Genomic DNA, 23,788 nt, shown 5'->3' with positions numbered 1-23,788 from the left:
TTTTTACTTTACAAGCTTTAATATACACATTGTCCCATGAGCCCAAAGTTATTTGCTATAATGACATGATAGCCAACAAGAAAGTAATAGCTTTGTGCCTTTGTGCATACTGGTGAAGTGTCTGACCCCACATATTGCAGGCAATTATTTGAGGCTGCTGATGTTTTGAGACAGTTCACTGGAAGAAAGATAACAGTGGAGCAGGTTGCCTTGGTGACACTATGTAGCTGCACCAGAAATCAAAGCAAAATGCAGGAGCTCCTTCTGTGTTGAGGACTGCAAAATATTCATCCAATTGGGTGAAAAGGGAACCAGTCCCACGGCAAGTCCTGTGCAATATTTGATACCACTTCTTATCACGGGCATTATTAGAAAACCATGGACAAAGGCAGGTGGTTCCCACCTCACAGCCCAGGGCAGTAAGAACTGAACAGCAAGCAGTGGAGTAATGACTGCCCAAAAGTTTGGGGCTTTTTTTTGGGAGACTCCTCTGGTCACGCCTGGATCTGAGAGTTTACTCTGGCAAAAGCAGTTTCTAATGGCCAGCACTTATGATTTCAGAGCAGAACATCACAGAAATTTCACTGCAGGTTCTATGACTCCATACTCTTAATAAAGAAATGTAAATATGAATTCCCAATCTACTATTGAATCAAAAGTAAAAAACATCCTTAACATATATTGCCATCAGTGAATGCTTTAGGCATACTATGAGGTTTTTTTATATCAGCATATAACCAAATACAGCATACAAGACACATAAACACTTAGAAGATAAATATACACATTCAAATTAAATAAGACTAAGTTTATTTCATGATCAGCATTCTCTTTGCTTCTGTTTAATTTAATAGAAACATATCACTCTGTACTAAAAGAACATTCTCAGTCCTCTATTTTTAAAAAAAGGCATAAATTCAGATACTCTTTCTATCAGAATGAAAATTAACCTCAAGTGCTACAAAATGCTTCTGTAAACAAACGAAGTGACTTGCACTTCCTTAATGACCAAGAGCAACCACATGGTAACAATGAGCAATATTGCTCACGCCTCACATAAATAAGACTTTATTTGTAAATCATTTAAAAAATAGAGCTGGGAGAGAAAACAGACATCTCTGACACCACACAATAATCTGTTTGGATGATGCATCAAAGTAAGACATCTCATCAGATACTAGATGTCTTAAATACATAGCAAAATTTAAATATGAAAAGTATTTTGAAGTATAGCAAGGCACTGCTGAGAATCTCCATTTAAAGACTTTTTTTGTTGAGCTTTCTTTTAATTTGATACTTTAATCCATTTCATTATAACTTTATTTTCATTCAATTCCTGTTTCGACTAGTCTTCAAACACCAAATTCAAGAGATATGAAAATGCAGGTGTTAATATCTAGGAGTGCATCTTTTTTAAAGAAGAAGTGTTTTCTCAGGTTTAAGCTATTTCCTGATAGAGCTCAATATGGAACTCACACAAGCTTCCTACCACTTCCTAATTCCTTCTGTGATAAAGTCACCTTTTAAATTCTGCATCATGGATTGCAGATGCTGAGAGGCAAAGCTACAAATGTAACTGTATTATTTATAATGACAGACAGATGTAACAGAGACCATGAGAAATAAATCAGAAGCACTAAGCAATGCTTAATATTTAATCTCTGTATTTATCTTGGGCTGAAGTAATTAGACCTGTCCAAATATATGAAACACTTGCAATGTCTGTTGATCAACGCTTAAAAGGATTACCTCAATGCAAAGACTCACTAAAATGATTAAACTCAGTTTTATTTGATGTCTGGTGCTTTCAGGGATTCTCTAATTAAATAACTGCCACACATTGGCACAAACTTATTGATTTAATACTGATTATCTTAATTTATGTTAGCTTTCTATGTTCTACATTGTCACTTATGGGTGCTAATGGATATGGCATGATATTCCAAAATGATTGTGGTATAAAACCTTAGACTTTGACAAAAAAATCTGTTATGAAACATTGAAGGTGCATGAAGGGCTGAGGTATAAATAAAGATGGTAATTCATTTTTGAATAAATAATTTGTTTTATATTTAAATCATGCTTTTGTGATTCTGCAAAATGCAAAACTATAGATTGCTGTAATTAAGTTTGATAGTCTGTAATTTTTTTCCCTTCAGGAGGCCAGCAGTAGGAATTTTACAAAGACATAATGACAAAATTCATCATAATGAAACAATGCACAGACAGGAACCAAATTTTAGAATGTTGTATAATAAGTGATGAGAGAGATTAAAAAACAAAAAATCAGAACTGGTAAAGAGATGTGACCCTTCCACTTGAAGAATGTCACTTCAAATCCAGGTCTAATGGCCACGGAAATTGCATCATCTGAAGCTGGACAGAAATTCACTTTAGGAAAAATAATTTCCTTTGTTTTTTTAAATAAATTAGTCTCTTATGTAATTGAATAGGCACTCCTTTCTTGAAACAAAATATATGGTCTTCTGTTTAGGATGCATGGAAAAGTAACATCTGTTTTCAGAATTCCTCAAAGCTTATTAGCAAAATTAATAATTTTTTTGGGGTCAATTTTGCTGTTCCAATTGGCATCCAACAAAGTTGACAAGAGCTGTGTTGTTTTCAGATACATAACATCCCTGACATCATGCCAAGGGGATTCCAGAAGTTCAGTAATTTTGAGTCACTGCTGACAGCCCAGACTTAGGGGACTGAAGGCTCTTGAGGTCTAGTACAGAACCAAGCTTTGGCAAAACCCAAAGCTTTCAAGGTCTGGAAATTCCAGAGCCAGTAGTGTTTTTCAGATCCTGCACCAAGGAGACAGGATTGTGGGGAGCTGGTGTTAGGAGCTGCCTGTCCCACAGTACTTTGGTCACCACCCCTTGTGCCAGCCTTTTGAAAACATGGGCTCCCAAGGAACACCCCAAAACTGAGATTCTGGGCTTCATAAAAGCTGCCAAGAAATTTGACAGTGTTTCATTGGCACTTTCCACTTCTGCAAAATATATAAGTTCTGACAAAAAAATCCTAAACAAAACAGTTTCAGTGATTTTTATAAAGGATGTTTGAGTGGAAATTTGCAGTCAGCTCTACTCATATGGCAGGTCTCATGATCACTTTTTCCTCCCTTACCTTGGCTTTGCTACAGATGTCAAAATACTTGGTTTGTGAAACAGCTTCTCATAAACTGTTAAGTGTTTCATAAATTTGTGAACAATGGTGATGATAGTGCTCACACTTAGTAAGGAACACATGTTTAATTAAATGTACCACATGAAGCGTGTCACAGTTGAATGCCGTAAATGCCAAAAGACAACTCATTTTAACTTTGAAATATTTGGGAGCTTTGGTTTCTGAAATGGGTGTGACTTATAACAAAGGATTTATAGTTAGTGCTGGGTCCATTCTACACAAACACGTATTTGTTAGCATTGCATTTGAAGGGAGGAATGTTGCCAGCACAGACTGCCAGGCAGATAAACTTTCTGCTTCAAACAGAAACAAAAATATCCTGCCTGAAAGAAGAGGTGAATCTTTTATATGCAGAAATCTAAACCATACCTGAGAACCAATGATAAGCTGAATAAGGTGGCAATCATTCAATTAAGAAATTGCAGACTTGTAGGAATTACATTACCACTCTAAAAGGGGGAGGAGATGTGGCACTGACCACACACAGTTAAAAGTGCCTACTTCTGATATCAAATTATGCACATTTTTCACTCCTTTTCTCCTTGGTTGCTATAAATTTTGTTTCCCTTTTATAAAAGATGCTATATTATCTAACACAACCAGCAAAAGGCTTTTGTTTAAAATACCAATATCTGTATATTCTCTTGAGAAAAGTAACTGTTGTGAGAGTACTTGATAGATGTTAAAGCAATTTGGTTTGAAAATAGAAACATAAAAACTAAAAAAAAAAAAACCCAAAGAGATGCAACAGGCAGGGGTTTTTATGCAATTATCTCATCCTGTCATATTAGTTAAAATCTATATGCAATTACCAAAACTGAAATCAATATAATTGAGTTTTCAGCCGTCTTTCTTTTTGTTTCAATTTCTAGCGTACATGGCCAGATCTACCTGGCATTTGAGAACTTTGTCTTTGCCTATAAGAAGCTTTGCTTTCCAAATTAGCCTGAATTCTCTCTTCAGAAGTGGTTTATCACCATGGACTTAATAGAAAATTCCTCTGAATGGGAAGTGTGAAGAAATTCCATTGATTGCCTTTCTCTGAACTACTGCTACCTGTGTAAGGCCAACAAAAACAAAATGTCTTTTGCCTTTGGAACACTATATATAGGCATATGTTGGTCCAAAGCTGGTACATATTTTTCATGTAGAAATTTATTTCAAATCAAAACTTGCCCAGCTCCAGATTGACTCAAACTTCAAAGATTCAGCAAGAGTCCAGAAGGATAAGAGTATTTTAAACCAAAAATTCAAAGAGAAGCTATTCACTCCAAAGAAAACAGAACCCACATATGTTTAATAAACTCTTCACCTTCCCCATACTGACAATCTGTGTAGCGTTTTATTGATTTATCTTAGAAAACAGATGAGTGCAGATAACACACATTTGACATTCAGGATGCAAAGTCACCCCATCTTTTCAATTCCATTAACTAATTTTAAAGCAGAAGTGATTAATTTGCCCATGAGTGTCACAGCTACAACAGATGCAGATAAATTGACTGTGTTACTTTATAACTCCTGTGTCCACACGGGTATAAGCATCACTCTCAACCAGAAGTTATGGGCTTCGTGTAAAAATTGCTGGGTGAACTGGACTGTGTTACTCAGGAGCAAAACATGAAAAGATTTCTTTCTGGCTTAAAAATACGCAGATGAACTTGTAACAAAAAGCTGAAGATAGAAAGTCTAAACCAAAAGACTATTATTTGTGCATTTATATTGTATGTGTAAAGAAAGTGAGTCTTTAGTCAAATCCTCTGCTGCTGAAAATTAACCAGCTTATATGTAAGACTGAAATCACCGTGACCGATTACCAACAGCAAATACAAAGCCATTCTGGACAGATGTTTCTTTAGCTGTGCTGGCAATTTGCACAGCCATCCTGGAGCTCCGAGCCCCGGGGATAATCAAACTGCAGAGCAGCCTACCTTGCGGAGGGGCTTGAGCTTGGTCTCCATGATGAAGTCGTACTTGCAGAGCTCGCAGCAGCGCGTGTCCGAGCTCTTGATCCACTGGTGCAGGCAGGCCTGGTGCACAAAGCGCAGGGTGCCCGTGCAGCGGCACGGCGTGATGAGGGGGCTCTCATCATCTCCCTCACAGTGACAGATCCTGACAGGAAGGACAGCAAGAGCGAGTCAGCCAACCTGCCAACCAGCAGTGCACAGGCACGGGCTTATTTACACTGCTTTCTCATCTTCAGGCTTGACATTCAAAAGGTGCCAGGTATATGACCTTTCAGATGGAGGCCCAGGAACATACTCCTTGTTCCTTTCTGCCATTTAGCAGCCTCTCTTCACTTACTTATTATTTCTCTTTGAATTTGCTACGTGGTCTGAGGGTGAATCAATAGAAATAACGGCTTTTCCCTTTTATGCATGGCAAAACCTTTAAGACAAATACCAGAGGAAAATAGTCCTTGGTCTGTAAGTAATGCCAATAAATCCCTCAAAGGTAGAGAAATCTAACCCAAGCTGAAAATATCCAGCATGTGAAGTACAAAAAGTTTCTAGGATATTTCTTTGGAGGTACACAGTTAAAGAATCAGAGAACTATTTTGAGTACTCTGGAGTCATGCATATGGCACAGCGCGTACATACATGCACATTTTTTAGGAGGCAGGTATTGAGAAGTCATGATAATTTTTTTTATTCCTCACTGTCCCTTTTAGGCAGACAGCTGCATTATTTGAGAAAACCAAAACTACTCTGTAAGCAGACCCTAAGACAGAGGCTGGTCCCAGGACTGTTTTACCTTACAATGGGATACAGAGCTTTTCCTGTTGTGGTTTTGCATAATGTGAGCAGTGCTCTAACATCATCATCTAAAGGGCTTCTTCTGTGACACATGTCCAAGTGTCCTGCTGATTTTCCCCTCTTCTAAACAATCTCATGATCATATCAGGAAAATATTCACCCATCAAAAACAATGTCAGATTTACTGGCAACCATTTATTTGAAGGCAGAGAAAGCTTTACAGGGAGCAGAAGGCTTAACCAAACACCTGAAGTTAAGGAGGTTCACCTCAATGAAGACTAATTCCCTCCCATCCCCAGCCTAGAAAAGCACAACAAAGTACCCAAGGTCTAATGAGTGCATTAAGTGTCAAGCTGGCACGCAAGTGAAAAAAAAAAAAAAAAGAAGAAAAAAGAGGTAAAAAATAAAAATCTGAAGCCTGAGAAATGCTATTTCAAAATAAAGAAGTAGCAGTAACATCACAGATCCTGTTGTCACACAAATATAGCTTAATACTTAGGAATGGCACCCTCAGATGATGCAGATGCAGAAGTGTCTGAACACATCTGAGGAATAACTCACACTTACAGTGAAAACGGTGACTGCACCACCTCTGGGGTAGCAGAGCTTCAGGATAAGGTTGTCTTCCTACTGGGAAGATGGGTGACCTTTCTAAAGCAGGAGGTCCTGAGGCACGACAGAAGACAACCTGACAAAGACAGCCCAGGAAAGACTGGCTGCTGCACAGCTCTGAGGCTGCCAAGCCTATAGGAGGGGAGCAGGAAATCCAATGTCTCTACATGAAAGATCTACAGATCAAATCTGGCAGCTCCACTATCCTTCTACAGGGTAGCCCAGAGCCATGAGAAAAATCTATCTATGATAATGGGAAATCAGAACAAAGCTGCTTTGCTGGACATACAGAAATAAAGAGACCCAAAAATTCCAACAGATAAATGAAGCTCTGAATACCTGTCCACAAAAGCCAGGTTTCAAGTTCTGCAGTGGTGCTTGCACAGGATTTCATGCCTCACAGCAGTGAAGAGGAGAACAAATTACTCACAACTTCCTTCTTGCACATGCTGATTTTTTGAGACACATTTTACAGGAACTCAATTTACAGTCTTGTCTTTACTAATCCAGTCGAGTTAGGTGCATCAGTATCTTAGTTCTTAGATGGGAATTGCCTATATGGTGATTTCTTACTGAGCCTCTAGCTTAAACAGAACTATATTTTCAAAACACCGAATAGTTATTTTTCTAACAAATGCATTCCCAACTGAGAGTAACATAAAAACATAATTCTCTTTTTAAATTAAAACTATTCCCAAAAGGAAGACCAACATTCTTTTTTCATTTAAATTCAAGCCATACATAATTTATTTTACAGCCTTAGCATTTAAACTATTTAGAAATTAGACAACTAAGCTATGGACTCAATAGTTTTTTTTTCTACTACTGCCAAGATTGTTTAAAATTATTTTCAGAGCTAAAATACAAACCTAAAATTCCACTGAGATCTTCAAATAAAGTGACATTGCAAATTTGAAATGAATACAAATAATCCTTAGTAGAAATACTTCTACAGAAAAACTCTATATGCATTATACATTCTATTTGGGCTTTCCTTGTACATAAGTCACAAGCCAATTGTATAAACAACAGGGTGACACTAAGAGCTTACAGTATGAATAAGCTCAAACTAAATATTCTAATGGCCTTTTCTGTATGTAATGAGAATTAAAACTAACTTCACTAGGAATTAAAGTCCAGAGAAAATGACCAAAGGCATGGCTTTCATTAGCTTGAATGCTCTTTGGTCTCTATGGTGCAATTTAACTCTTTGCTATTTGCTTGCCCAGAAGAAATTAGCTTAAAAGATGATTGTGTACCTGAACTCACAGTGACAGTCGAAAGATTTTTGGTGCCCAACACCTGTGGTAACAGACTGTTGGCTAAGTGCTGAAACATCTTTTAAAGACTTGGAGCAGGCAACTTGCTGTGTCTTCCTCAGCCATTAGAATTAAACCACAATTTTGTGTGTCTTTGCTCTTTGATGTGTTCATCTATAATGTACATCATAATTATCACAAATCAGAGAAAGCAAATTGTTAATGATGGTTTTGAGAAGTTTGTTGTGCAAACAGAATGGAGGTAGGGATACAAAGCACAGACATACCTGAACCATATCTGAACCAAGCTGGAGGTGGAGAACTTTCATTCTAGTTTCCTGTTGTCAGTGATCACAACTGTTTGAAACATTCATGCATCAAATTGATTATTTAGCTCACTGAACTTGTTCTGAGAATAAAATTTGTTCACATACTGTAGAAATTAACTGAATGGAAAAAACCCAAAACCACTCTCTATGATAAAGATAAATATATATAATTTGTTAAATCTATACTGACTTATTTACATTTTGTTGCACAGCACTGATCATTGTTAATAGCTTCAGTTTCAGCTGCTCAGACACACCTACAGAATTTACATACTCGACTTTTCTCAAATTTTTAGTCCTTTAGTAGATAAATGGCCTTTATTACTGAGAAATACCTTTGACTATTTTTTTTTCTGACAGCTTAGTGCTTTAAGGATTCCTGTCTATGAACAGGACCTTTCTTTTCCAGGGAAAAAACGAGCATGAGAGTCCAAAGGAGCTTTTGCTCCATGAATCATGTGTATACCAGAGATATATAAGCCATTAGGTGATCTTCTGATTGTGATACACAAAGTTTTGTGTGTGTATTTGTATGCACTTACAAACATCTCTCTACACACTGAGATCACAGAATATCTATATTTCAATAAAACTCACTGTGAATCCTTATGAAACAATACTCTGACAGTGCTGTCATCCTTATGCATAAGTTTTTGGTTTATATGTCATTATTTTAATTAGCCAGCATATATTTTTCTAGCACAAAATTGTTTCTATAACCTTCAGCAAACAGATGTACCAAACACAGAAATTAGTGCTAACACTGTGCATACAGGAGATGAAAAACAAAAAGCAAAAAAAAATCTTTGAAGGATGTTCTTAAACAGTAGGTTCACATATATAATGCAACAAATTAAGAAAAATATTTTTCAGGGAAAAAAACCTCATAATGTTAAAACTGAAAACATCAGTATTTGTGAAAGATTTTTCATAACTCATATAAAAACTGTTGCAGAGCTCTTCTATGTTCCTTACAAAACATATTGCCACTACATATATACACAACAGGAAATTCTTATCAAATCAAAATTATGAGATGCAGCTAAAGAAAGCACTCAGAAGTGAGGCATCTTCAGAATATAGTGTTGTCATACTGTCTTAAATTCCATGACTATTAATTTCTTTCCTACGTTTTCCATGGCCCTGTTCATTGCAAAAGATAAAATGCAGAAAGGTAAGTATGAAACCAGTCTACAACTTGCAGGCATTCCTAAGGTCATTGGATTTTGGCTGATTTTCAGAAAATCAGATAGAGTTATCTTGGATGCCTGACCATCATTTTTCATCAAATTAAGACTTCTTGTCTTCCATATAGACAAGCATTTCCATTTTCTCTACAGACAAACAATCTCAGTTTAAAGGGCCAAAAATCAGTATGGAACAAGGAAATCACTTGGAAAGCTTTCAGGTTTTCCCAACAGTTATTTATTCTGGCAAAATTATAGCAATTAAAATTGCAATCTAGATGGTTAGCATCTAAGCTGCTTATTGCAGGAGATACAGGCAGATTCCAACAGATTTGTAGCTTTTTCTTCATGTGCAGTTAACAGTTTTACTCTCATTAAAGAGAATAGCTGCTCATCTCCATCCTCACTGGAAACCCAGCAGTTTCCCTAACCTGTCATCCAGTAACCCACCTGAGTCTTTGGAAATTAGGCAAATAGGCTGATCCCTGTGTCTCTGTAGTGAAGTGGAAAACACACTTATTCTGCAGGAGTCCTGTGGGATTTAGTGCTCCACTCCCACCCTGCCATCAATTGCTCCTCTGGCACAGCATCTACCCAGCTGATTCCCATGGATGACTACTGCCAAGGGAAAGTGATGAAGAATAAGAATCATCCAGCAGGTCCCTGCTTCTGCTGCAAGCCACATTGAGAACCTTGTCACCAGGAGCAGTGCTGGAGGGAAAGTGTTTGCAGGAATTCTGCATCACCAGAACTCTCTGTGGATCCCACATTTGCAATTGCCCTCCCTATCTCAGTACCTGGTAAAACTGTTAAGGTTTTTTTGGCCATTACACATAGACCAAAGGTTTAGCTACAGAAGCTTTTATAGACTTCCTTGAAAATACACAAGGTCAAATTTTACCCTCATTAACAAATGAAAAATGTAGGGGAATGCCTCTGAGACTTTAAAAAATAGAAATGCATATGGGGGCATGGGCGTACTGATAATGATGTGCAATAATGTTTAACGGCTATAAATGATGTAATTATGTAAAACCTGTATTGTTCCATAATTTTCTGGGAGCTGTACAGCTGTGTCCATGCTAACAAGCATTACAGTGAAATTGTAACAAATCTTGAAAAAAACCAGCTAGTGCTGAAACCTGGGGTATCTACACCAGACCCATTTTGGTGGTGTTTCTTTGATTTGAAACTGATTTTAGACTGATTTTAGGAATACACTCTGAGACAAGTTCTCAGTGTGGTCTAAGCCATGGCAAAAGTACGGTTGATCAGATGTGCCTCAAAAGCAGGCTCCTTATCTGAACTAATGGAGGCCCCTTCACTCACCAAATTAGGAGGAGCTACAGCCTTGTGACTGTGGCATGTTTACACCAACTGAGATGCAATTTATAGGAAACTGAACTAAATTAACACAGATGCCTAATAACCACACTGTCATTTTCTTGAAGATGGAAGAACACCAGTACAAAAGAAATACTTTGGAACTTTTAACAAATAGATTTCCTTAATAAAAGAGATAAATATTTTCTCCATATAAATATGCTCAAGAAAGATAACACCTATTCCAGAAATATTTTTTTTTGGTGAGATATTATTGAAAATCTTGCCCTTCACTGGAAAGCACATATGAACTCATAATACTTAGGCAAAGAAAAATTTTTACTCTGTTTGATGGCTACATCTCATCACTGTATCTCACTGCTGCTGAAGGGAGCTTAGTCAGGAAGAAACAGCAGAGCTGAAAAATGTTGGAGCAAGTGAATCCCTGGATTTGATTTTTGGCTGTGGGGATTATTAGCTGCCAGCATGAGCTCCTAGGTTATCTTAATTGGACCAAAAGGATCCAATTTCCCAGAATTGCAAAAGGATGCACAAAATTGCTGTCACTACTGTTCGATTTTTTCTTAGGAAAACTATTCTGTCCAAAAAAGGTCATTTTCTCTTTTGCCAATTCCTTATAAATTCCTTACAGTGCTTTTAGATAGTTAGAATCTAAAATAAAACAGCTTTATGAAGTACTCACAGCAAGGAATTGTCATTCATAAAAAGAATCCACAAAAATATGGAACTCTGCTTATGCGTGGTTCATCACTTGGGAAAAAAAAGAAAAGGTTAAATTCACGGAATATGTTCACCTTGCAATAGGCTACAGAGTGCCATGTTTCTCTTATTTTCCTTTTACAGGCTTTTCTTTTTTTAAATCTCATTTCCATTCTTTCCACTTTTAAATCACAAAGTAATCTAAATGACAAATTGGTCTTCCTCTCCATTTAAACATGGTGCGAATGAGGCACATTAATTCTCCACACCAAATGTAATCCATTTGTATCTCTTCCCTGTCACTCCTGCCCTTCCATTATGCTATACAGTCAGCTGTCTTTACCTGACTAGAGGAAAAACCATTTTTAAAATGTTGCACCACACCAGTGAAATTTCATAAGGACCTAGCTCATAAAGCTTTCTCTTCATTTCTGCAAAAGTGATGAGAATTTGTAAGAGCCCCAAGAGCAAACAACATTAGTGAAAGCACATAAATATTTTATTTTGTCGACGTTTCTTGTCTTTCTATTAATCTTGCTTTATAGGTGATAAATAGGATATCTAAAGTTACAAGTAATTGCTGCCTCAGATGCATGGTTAGCACAAGAAACGTGTCTGACAAGATTTACTGCACTGAACAAGTTCAAAGAACTAGGGACTGCATCTCAAAACAGGATGTAGATTTCCTCCCACCCACCTAGTGAAAATCAAAGCTTTAAGGAACTGAACTCCATACACAAAATATGCAAGCTTTAAGTGTTTAATAATGAGACCTTTAAAACCAAGGGTAACTTTCTAACAGGAGGCCGTGCCATTTCACTTATTTCCATTACAAATAATAATAAGTTCTGAAAGAAACAAGCAGAAAGGACTCGGTTCTCCCCCAGACAAGTGAGCCTAAACTCAACAAAGAGATACTTGCCTTACTTTGGCTCTCCTTGCATCCTTGTTGAGCATGGAGAGCTTCCAAAAGAGACTGCAGAACCAGATGGCTGAAGAGGTGACAGATGGGGATTTGAACCATCAGCAGATAATAGAATTAACCAGAATTTCATATTGCTGCAAAGACTGATGAACCACCAGACCATCAAGCAGAGGAGGAGATTCCTCAAAAAGCAGGAGATCCCTATCAAAAAGTCACTTTGCAAAAAATAAAGCTCTGAACAGGAAAGTAAGCAGCAGTCACAGGTTTGGGTTTTTTTGAGAAAGGGGTGAGGAATCTACATGCAGGACCAGATTCAGAGACTCAGCTCCTAACACGCTGAGATCCCAAGGTACACACTAACATCCAGGGAGAAACAGGTTAAAAACTCTCCAGTCAAACACCACAGTCTGGAAGTAGAGCACATTCCATTTTATGGTGATTTTAGAAGGCTCTGGATGGTACTTCAAGTCTACATGTTCTGCATTACAGTTTCTTAACTGGATCCAACATCAAGGTTTCAGCATAAGTATTTAGAATGAGTTTTAAAATTCAGTAGTAGAATTTGAACCCATATATCTATCTTCTATATATATCTATGTTCAACTTTCTGTTTTTTCTTGCTCAAGGACTTATTTCCTACCAACCACCTTTCTGTCTTCTCATCTCATGAGCACTCTTCTACCTGAATATTTCAGAATGTAAGTAATTTAATGAAAAACACATTTTCTTGCATGTCCTACTAAATAATATTAAGAAAAACCCTGCTGAAACACTTGATTTCACAAGAGAAAACTACATAATCATATTGCCTCTTGTCAGCTGCAGTACATAGTATTTCTTCCCATCTATAATTGTGCTAACACAGAAAAATGCCCATATTAGTGTTTTCCTACATTTTTAATGGCCTTTCAGTTAACACATCAGATTTTGAAAACTGTTTTTTAAAAATTATGCTTGAAATATACTCTGCAGATCTCATGAGTCAACCTCATAATCTTCTTTACTTCTCCCCTTCCTTACTGTTGTGCCCTACTCCTCAAATGAGAGCCTGCCATTATACCTGACTGCAGAAAGTCATTCAGAGTTCATTCAACAAAATCAAAATTTGACTTCTAGTAAGCCTCTTTTTTTCAAAGTGAGAAACTCCACTTTATTTAAGTGCATGTGTTTTTGCTGAAATGAAATCAGCAGCACAAAAAGATTGTACACCAAAACCCTAACTAGTTAAACAGAAAATATCTTTCAACTACATCATCAATAATAAAAATACCACAAGATATATTCAAAATCAATACACAAAGCACTTATAATCCACTAGTGGTAATATCAACTACTCAATTTTCTTTTCTTAGTGATTTCCATGTGAAAATCCATGGGACCAACTTCTCACAATCCATTCACTTTGTCATATCCAATACACAGCTGTTTCCTTTGGGGAGATTATCCACACACGGACCAAAGAAAGCTGTTTCTGAGGCTGTGCCTGAAGCCATGGCAAATTCCTGGATATGGTATATATGAAGAAAATCTTCAGGCAGAGCAACTCAGGAAAAGGAGTCTAACTCTATGATTTAGAAAGCCTAACCTGTGAATCTTTAAAAAAAGAAAAAATTAAGTTAGATGCCAAAACAACTCAGCACAGCCAGAATTTATGTGGTATCTCAGAAGAAGAAATCTTGGCTCCTAATGGACTTCAGGAGAAAGTAGTTGTCCAGGGAAGAGACTGTAAAGGTCAGGATTGATGCCATGACATTTTTTCAGCAGTTTGGAAAGAATCAGTGACACTAGAAGGGCAAATAATTCCCTGAAGTGACCAAGAGGTTCCCCTTAGACTAGCTGCAGAACATATTGCACAATGGTACTGTACTTTATCTGACTAAAATGTGCTTATACTGGAATTGAGTGTGCACTGTCACATTCCAGCTCATGCTGATAAATGCAGAGTGAAGAAATTGTCAGCAATCCATGAGGCAATGAAGGAAAAAAGTTGCCTACCCAGAAACTGAAAGACAAAATAACTGTTTCCAAGAGAAGTTTATGATCCCTGTTCCTTTGCTATTTCCACACAATACTATTTAGGTGAGGGCCAGTCCTCTCAGCCAGTGCTGTCATATCAACTAAAAGACATTAATAGCTAGGATGAAAAGCTTGAAGAAACTCCCCAGGAAAAAAAAAATCCACATCACAACCAGTGACTATGCTAACCCAGTCTTAGCATAAACAAAACCACCCTCTTTTTTCTATACCTCATGCAGAAAAATGGAGAGTATATGTGCACATCTACATTGACAGATAATTACTTATTCAGGTTTTGTTTCAGATTGGAGGCTGCGAATTTTAAAAAGAAAACATACCACAGATCACAAATCAATGAAGTGCATGGACATGTCCCAAGAAATAGAAACTACAGTGTGTTCTCAATTGGTGGTAAAAACATGTCTTCCTTTTTCTTCAGCTGTCTACAAACTGATTAAGTAAGACAACTTATCAGCTATAAAAAATTAACAGGCTTTTGATTTTGCTATGTTTTTCCTAGATATATTACAGTCATTATGATACATCTGATAATGACAACAACAAAAAAATGGTATTATCCCTGACACAGAAAAATGTGTTTCTGACTGGCTTGAGAAATTTTGCAGAACAGGTCTCATCATCAATCATATTAAGTTTAATGCTGGTTGTTCAAAGAACATCTTCACTGATACTGAGCCTAAGGGCACAACCTATCAAAATTTTTCAACTTTCCTCAACTAAATAAGAGCCTGGTTGAAAAGTCTGCATGCACATCCAAAATGTCCATCCTTGAACCAAGCTCCAAATCTTGCAAAAAGTGCCTGAAAAATTATAGTAAAATTCAGTGGTTTGAGAAGACAAATAAAAGACTGGGATTCACTTTTCATCTGAAAGCAAATTCTAAGTTTGGTAACTTGGGGAACGGCTAAGAATAATCTACCTAATGCATTTACAGAACATGTATATGTATATACATATATAAAACACACATAAAATATATATGTATAGTATGTGTGTGTATATCTATATACTCACACACACCATTTATTTATTTATTTGTGTAATTTTTACTGCAGTATAATGAAGTCCATTACGAAGACCCATGGTGAAGTGGATTTTCTCAGGTTTTGGGTAGCTCATACTCTTAACAATTATCAAATGACCTGTTATGTATGTACTGCATGTACTACACTGGATCTTCAATCTGGGTAGTTCAGAAATAGAAAACAACACTGAAGCTGTTACAGTTACCTGTGTGCACCTCTGCATCATGCCCTGTAAATAAATTTCAATAACATGGTTTACCATTGTTGCTGTTTTTTTGCATTTCCATAAGGCAGAGAGAACCCAAGCCTGGTCCAAATACATAAACTCAAGCACAAACACAGCTGGACTTTGAAGAACTTTAAATTATTAAAACAGACAATGGACAGACAGTGGAAAAGTGTGGTTTTGCTTGGAAGTATAAAAAGGAGTGCATAGCCCTAGCTGTGTTAGTAATGGCTTATATCTTCTGCTGCAAAAAACCCCACAAAATACCTGCATATTACCTTTTTTCTTTTCAGAAATAAGAGGTCTTTGCAGTGTTTCACTAAGTTAAAGCATACTGTGAGACTGCATGATGTGGCATCATGAACTTCCTCATCCTCTGTTTACATTTCCACACAAATTCTTCTCAGCAAAGAAAAGTGAGAAGTTTTGGGTTACCATATGAAGAAACTAAGCCAGATTGTCACTTTGCAGATGAGAGCCAATGCTGGCTCACAAGCTTGGTGAGGGAGAAAAAAGGAAATACTTGTTTCAGTTCTGTTAGACTTACGGGATGGTGCATTTTTATTTACCACTGAAGTAAGTAACTCAAGTGTTCCCAGCTGCGTACTCCAAATTTGGATGTTAGCCCAGAAGCGGCGAGCTTCATCTCATTTCCAGGATAAAATGCTCACCTTCTGGTTGCATGCTTCACACCAGGGCATCAGATTGTCAGAGGCCTGCAATTCTGAACTAAAGAGAACTCTTGGTGTTGCTTTTTCTTTCCCAAAACTTATTTTACTGCTTATTCTGCCCAATCACCCTTTGTATCATTCCAATCCTTAAGAGAGGTGACTGAACTAACAGCCCATACACATTCACAGTGTGGAGGTGTTTGGCAGTGCAAAATCACAGATAAATTATGCTCCACTAGAGACTGTTCTCCAGGCACCATCCACTGGCTTTCTGAGATAATGGCAACTCTAAGACCATAAATTAATTTCATATAAGTGATTGAAATATTACATAGGGGGACCAAAGCTGGATTTCAACTGATCACTTAAGGAGGAAAAGCTCCATATCCCATTGTATTGAGCAATTTGGCATCCTGCTCCATTCTCTGTGTCCGGCTGGAGATTTAAAAAAAACCCAATACTCTGCCAGAGGACAGAGTGGATCCATCTTCATGGAGCAAAGACAAACATTTGATTCCTTTTTAAGATTATTCTTTTTAAATAAGGGAAGTATCTCTTCACATTGAGATATGCTAACTTCTCTGTAGCAAAGGTTCTTTGTTATTTCCTGTGGCCTGCCCAGCCTAGTTTATTACTGAGAAAGAGTAACAGAAAGCAGTCAAGGGAAAGGCACTCAGATTGTGGCAGGGAGAAACTCCCTAAGAATGTTAAATCCTTCTTATTAGGGACTAACCTGCATACTTCTAAATCATCAGACCAGTCATCATACAACACTGGAGGCTTCTGAGCAGCATGAGGCACAGTGGGCCCGGCCCCAGCAGGTGCTCCATGATCTGGGGCAGCCAGGGCATCACTGCCAGAGCCTGCCTCTGCAAAGGAGTCCTTGGTGTGCCTAAGGAAAGGCGCAGGCTGCCGGTCTCTGTGGGAGCTTTTCCCTTTGCTTTTCCCACATTTTCTTGAGGAAATCCTTGCATCCTGAGATGATGCTGAAGACTGTGATTCCTTAAGCCTCGAAATCCTTCGGCGGTGATTTAAAGTGGGATTCTCAGGGTCAGACACCTCTTGTTTCTCTTTTCCTGTTGTCCCCAAGGTGACAAGTTCAACAGCATTACTGTTTGAGGACCCATCCTGGTTACTGCATGATCTATTATTTCTTCTCCCTCTCCTGGCCATCCTGGCCTTTTCTCTTGCTCTCCTCCTAGCCTGAGCCCACTGACTCTCATCCGAAGATGATGATGAATCAGATGCGTTCCAGCTGGATCTTGGAGGCTCAGGATGCAATTTACAGTTTCTCCCCTTTCCTTGCTTTTCTGTGTGCTCACCATTGTCTCCAGTCTCTTTTTTCCGCCTAAACCTTCGTTTTATGAGTTTCTTACCACCCAGCTCCCTATTAGAAGGGGTCAGCACCATGACAGGGGTTGCATGCTCAAGCTCATCTTCTGACAAATCATGCAAGGTAGTTGATCTAGACAAAGCAGTAAGCAAAGGAAAGGGATGGAAATGGGAAGGGTGGGTGAAAAGAGAAATCACACAGAGAAAAAAAAAAAGAATGAGAATGAGAACATGAATTTTAATACAAAAACATGAGACTAAAACACAAAAACAAAACCAAAACAAAGCGAGATCAAAAGAAAACTAAAGTCTATGTCAATTATGAATAAAGTTAAGCAGAAGCAAGAGCTACATAGCTACATAATATTTAATAAAGGCAACTAACAAGTATCAGCCAGATGAGAATATATTTTTCTCAGCACATACCTACAAATGTCCTGAGTGGAGGGGCAGACAGATAACCGAGATTGACTCCTGGGAGCTGTTCCTGTTGTAGGACTGCTTGCCTGTTGAAATAAGTTAGACAGTTTGGAATCTTTGTCCATGAAATACATTGCAGATATTTTACTGCTTTGCCACATGATCACAAAATTAAAACAACTGTTTCTGCTGTTCATAGTGCGCTGTTGAACACATAGAAGCTGGCAAAATACAGGAAGCTTGAACAAAAGTGAAACCAATTTGTGGAACTAAGTACGACTGAAGTGTTTGAGCTCTTATTCGCTCATGACAACTGTTTGAGGAAGCAGCTTTCAGCATTTGAATTTTCATTTGGCTCTACTGTAAATGTCTGAAGGGAAAATGTCTGATTTTCTTTTGTGCAGTCAACGAACCATGATGATGCCTTTCCAAATCACGTGAAGTGCATCTGCAATACATTTAGTGATGAAGAACCCAAAGCTAACTTAGGTTGAGTGGACTGATGAAACAGCAGGAAGAATAGTGTGTTTTAAAAGGTTTTCAAGGCAATCAGATCTTCTAGAAAAGCTGAAAATGTTAAACTGAGATGAGCCAGAAAAATTCAAAGTGCAGGCTGCATCTCTACAGAGCTGATCACATTCTCAAACAGCAGAAGAGATATAAAAATGTTTAGTATGTGACATTTTGCTCATAAGGTTGTTGCTACAAATTGCAGATTCAGTTACCCAATACTTTCACTAAAAACATATTTTGATGGTGTTAGCAGCAAACCATTTCAATCTGCCTTGCTATCAACTGACAGCAGAACTGTATGGAATCCAAATGTAAATCCAAGGCATTGTGATTCTTCAGGATCCCTCACAAGACACAGTATTGTGGGAAGTGGATTCAATACAAATCACCAAGGCTGTGACCTTCCTGCAGCTGATCAGGGCTGTTGGCTTTTACTATGCAACCCCATCCAGCCCATTGTGATCACCACTTCCAAATGCAGACAAAATACTACATGCCTCACAATTCCACAAGATCGAGCACCAGATGCAAGGGAAGGATGACCACTAAGAAAGAGTACAAAGCACAAATCAAACAAAGATGTAAAGCCTGTTATCCAAATCTTTTGTAATAGCAAACCAAATTCAGTCAGATAATTGAAATTATTTCTAGCTCAACTTCCACAGACATTTTTGTGGTGTTAAAAAGGTGTTGGAAAATGAGTAGTACAAGTAAAATAATCATAAACAGCAAGTACCTGCCAACACGTCACTTTTAGCCAGGGTTGTCAATATCCATTCTATTTAATGCATACATCTTTTGGAAACATCAGTCACCCCTATGTGGATTTTTGCTTTTATATGGGTACCAGCTGACACTTAAGAATAGTACTTTTGCATGAAAACAATCTTCTAGCTCCTGGAATTCAAGTAACCATTTTTACCTGTTGATTAATATCACAAAAGTACACCAAAACCACCAACAGTATTACTAATTCTTTACTTCTAGTTCCATGAATGAAAATCAGATATACAACTAAGCCAAAATGAGCAATTAAATTGCTAAATTGACACAATCCTTGTGTTGTAGGTTTTTGCCATGTCTGGATTAACCATCAAAGGAGGAACATCAGTGTGTATACATGCAGTGTCATGCTGGAAGAAAAGGACAAGTATCTGTGAGAGAAATTGTATTCCATATCTCCTCTTCTACAAAAGCAGTATTTCAATTACATGCATTGGGGCAGAGTATGAGTGCTTCTTACATACATATTGGAAACATATGTTAGATGCATGGCTGGGTATATAATCTCCTTCCATCTCAGCCTCTGAGATTAGCATTGGGTAATTAGGCATGTCTTAAGCTACTTAATGAGGAAAGATGCAGACATCAGCACCAATAACTAATGTTACTGGGTTACATGCTGCTGCTGCATGAAGAAACATCCCTCCAGACTAAGCCCCAGTGGAAAGACTGGTGAAGAAACCCAGCCCCGGAGCTGAGTGAGGAATCCTGGATTCATGCCTCACGATGTGCTCATTTCTTTTTTCCCCTCACAGCTCCAGGACTGTTACCATTGCTTCTTTGGGATCTCTGCACTACAGGGGTTTGGCCTGGTGTTAAATGGTGGTCAGGTCAACCCCACACAGTAAAAGGAATTTTTACATCACCTTGCCACAAGCAGTACCCTTTGAAGGGATATGGCAAAGCTGGCCCAGCAGCCATACAGTAGGTCTGCTCAAGTTCAAGAAACTTTCAGCAGCTATTAAAGCAGGAAGCCAACTAGACAGTTCTTAAGAGAGCTGAAATAAAGCCAAAATGAAACAAGCTCCTTGAAAAGCTTTTACACTTACGATTTGGAACTGCAGACCAGCAGAAATCTAATTATTTTAAAATAAAAATTACATTATCAGCCTGACTACTTAAATCTTACATTTCACTTTCAACTGTCAAGAGGTCTGGACTGTTTCAGCCCTGCTCAGTCAAATTTACTTTCTAGTTCCACTGTGCAGGCATGATGCTATGTTTAGTTGTACATAACTCATAGGAAAGTTTATTTCCTTCAAAACCAATTTACATAAATATCTTTTACAAAATGAATGCTTTTTGCTTTTTTATCTAAGCCCTATTGGAGCAAACATGACAACTGGCAGGCAAAAAGCCAATGCACCATTTAAGTCTTCAAAAACAAAGCATGACAAGTTATATACAAGATAATTCAGATTCTTACCTGTGATCAAATATAATTAATTCAATTTCTATAACTTTGTAACACAATTTTTAATCTACATTATCTAAATGTATATGCATTTATTTACATTAAATTAGCTTTTCATGGTAAAATCATAGATTCATAGAATTACAGGTTGGATGGAACCTCAAAGATCACCCATTCTAACCTTTCTTGGCAAAAGCACAGTGTGGACAACATGCCCCATCACCCCATCCAGCTGAATCTTAAAAGTGTTTTAATGGAAAAAAAAAAAAAATAACTGATGGAGCGAATTCTAAAACCAAAAAGGTTAATGCTTCTGATATTAATTTTCTGATGTTGATTTGTGTCCATCACAGGAAATGGAGGCCCTTATTTTGCAAATAGGTCCAGTCTTTGTAAATTAAATAGGAGTGGAAGGACCTGCCAATGTCAGGTCTGTCCTTGCTAACACATGTCAAATTAATTTAATAATTCACATCTAGATGAGCAGTTTTTAAGAACCTGTAAATTTCAGCTCAGTTGGACACCTAGTCCCTTTACTTTTTCATCCTACCCTGTTCTGACAGCAGTAATTGTAACTGCTTTCTGCTACCAGCACTGCCTCTAGGTTTACCCCAATTCTTTTGGCAATACTCCCTCTTTGCCATTTCTTTTACAAACCTTACATCCCAAACTAATTTTAAAAATTTAAATAATCATATCTTTTAAATTTAGTCCGAGAGCAAACACATCTAGAGGGGCATAAAGGGTAGTGTGTTTACAGAGGACATTGTGTATTTTCAAGGCATATCTGACAAACCAGAACATAATAATTTGAATATATTCTGCTCATGTCTTAGCAGTCCAGCTCTTTTGGGAATGCATATGCAGCAGATGTTGGAAACAGTCTCAAGCAGACAGATCTTATTGCTGTAATTGCCATCCCATTGCTATTTTGCTATACAGCACACTGAATATTTTGAGATACTGTATTTAGTCAATAGAGGATCAGACTGATGCTGAGAACTCCAATTCCACCCGGGAGGCTGAATAACAATTATTTTTTTTAATAGTATTCCTTGAATGAATGTCTTCTTCAGACAGGTATATTGTACAGCTCACTGGAATGGGAAAACTAAACAAGCACTGTACTAATTTTATCATAACAAATTACATCAGTAGCAGAATTAAATGCGGTAATTCAAAATAAAGCTGTCTCTCAATTAATTTATAAGCAAGGCAGCTCATTTCTCTATGCCATCAGCACAAGGAAGAGGTCTAAAGGAAAATGCCAACTCCAGCTGATCAGGTCTGGCATTTCAAAAAGATTGTTAGGAGAGAGAGATTCCCCAGTCACCACCTTCTGCTGTCTCGGCCAGTTTAGATGAACTCTCTTGTCAAGCATTTGCAATTCAATTAACAGATATGACAGGGCACTCATCCATAATTATTTTTGGTATGTTGGCAGTGTGTTTTTCAAGCAGAATACTGGTAAATACAGAGTTTTCAGGATAAGTGAGATGATAATCACTTACCCAACAAAAAGGCACTTCAGTGTCACACACATGTGTCTGTGTTAGAAAACCAGCAAAGACAGAAACGGGGTACAGAAATAAGTACAACTGGTGAAAACAGTAAAAATTTCAAATCAAGGCTACCTTTACTTAAGTGTTCAGGATCTGGTAGAAGTTTCCAGAAAATAAAATAAAATAAAATTGAAATTAAAACTAAAATTAAGGTTGAAATGAAATGAAATAAAATAAAATAGGAGGGGAAAAGGTCCTTAGAGGCCATCTATTGCTTAAACTGCATGTTGAAACTAGTGCAAGAACATGAGTCAAGTTGTGCTCTTCCTAAGAGCACAGAAGGGATCTGCTTCAGCTTAACAGAAAAGCAGAGTAAAAGCAGATTCCACAAGTGCAAAGAATCACACAGTAAGGGAGTGAAGCTTTAAATTGAAAAACCAGATGATGTAATGGACAGCTTATATAAAATGGCCTCACAGCTATCACCAGAAAGGGTAATGAATCCTCTTGTGTCTCTCTTCTGAACAGAAGCATTTCCAAAAGCTGGTCAACCTAGAACACTGCTGAAGAAGAAAGCTGCAGGCAATTGATGGGTGATAGGGCAGACAGGGAACATGTCTAACGCTTTTATTCCCCTGCTGAGTTTGCTCTAGTAGCAGTGATGCATCACAGAGTGCTCCAGATCCCACCAGCCATTACAGTTAAAAAGCTGAAACTCTATCCTATTTGAAAAAGAGCACACAAAGGAATGGATCCCTTAGAAGATCAGAGCAGTTTGTCTGGCTTTGAGCTCAGCAGGAGACCCAGTCTGTGTATTTTAATCTGAAAATTTCTGCTTTGTAAACAACATAACATTCTGCAGAAAACATCCACCTTTACGAACTTTTATGTGGACATCTCCTCAGGTCTAAAAAGTTCCAAAACATGATGAAGGTGACCTAAGGTGGGTGTTATTTTACAAGCTCGGTCTTGATGGCATCTAAAATTTGTGTGCATGGGTTTGGGAGAGGGGGTTTCTGCACTTTGGTTTGTTTGGCTGTTATGTTTATCTTTTCTTTATTTGTTTCTTCATGATAGAGTTCTTGCTTTGTGCTCAGATTTCAAAGTTGTTTTTAATCTGATTGATGTCTTTACAGCAACTGTTACATTAATTAGTAACTGAATTTCTGTTAAATTATCTTTCACAGATTTTCTTTTTCAGTAACTTACTCCTTGCACAATTCTTCTCTAAACCTTTTCTTTCTCTCCTTTCCTCCTTCCCCTCCTTTCACCTGCCTCTGAAGAGAAGGCATTAAGGAAACAGTAACACACACGGAAGGAGCAGAAAAATCCTTCAGATTCTGCCAAACAACATCAGCCAGCACCTTTAAAAGTCAGTGTGATTATGTTATAAAGTGATTTGAAATCTAAAATCAAAATTGCAAATGGCAAATCCATACTATCATTTTAAAAATGAAGCAAACGAGTAATTACAGCTTTAACTTGTAAATTCAATCAGCTTGTTTAAGTTGTTTTCTCCTGCCTTACTAATCTATGTTAATCTTTAGTTTCAAGGTACAGGT

At 37.6% G+C, this 23,788-nt stretch overlaps 1 protein-coding gene across 20 annotated transcripts in view; it reads right to left on the bottom strand.

Annotated features, from left to right (window-relative positions):
• The window catches only part of MARCHF1 (membrane associated ring-CH-type finger 1), a 230,722-nt gene that overhangs the window by 14,289 nt on the left and 192,645 nt on the right, over positions 1 to 23,788 (bottom strand). For 19 of the 20 annotated variants that reach the window (XM_064710723.1, XM_064710720.1, XM_064710735.1 and 16 more), the window contains 3 exons: positions 18,021 to 18,100; positions 16,996 to 17,727; positions 5,124 to 5,304 (listed from right to left, as the gene is read on the bottom strand). In XM_064710723.1, coding sequence (XP_064566793.1) covers positions 5,124 to 5,304; positions 16,996 to 17,727; positions 18,021 to 18,100 — 993 coding nt within the window. The remainder of the gene's footprint in view (positions 1 to 5,123; positions 5,305 to 16,995; positions 17,728 to 18,020; positions 18,101 to 23,788) is intronic. The other variant, XM_064710738.1, reaches the window with a different exon arrangement.

Source organism: Zonotrichia leucophrys, chromosome 4 (assembly GCF_028769735.1).
Source record: "Zonotrichia leucophrys gambelii isolate GWCS_2022_RI chromosome 4, RI_Zleu_2.0, whole genome shotgun sequence".
Lineage (NCBI taxonomy): Eukaryota > Metazoa > Chordata > Aves > Passeriformes > Passerellidae > Zonotrichia > Zonotrichia leucophrys.
Note: the sequence above shows the minus strand (reverse complement) of the source record. Positions and strands in the feature narration are given on the sequence as shown.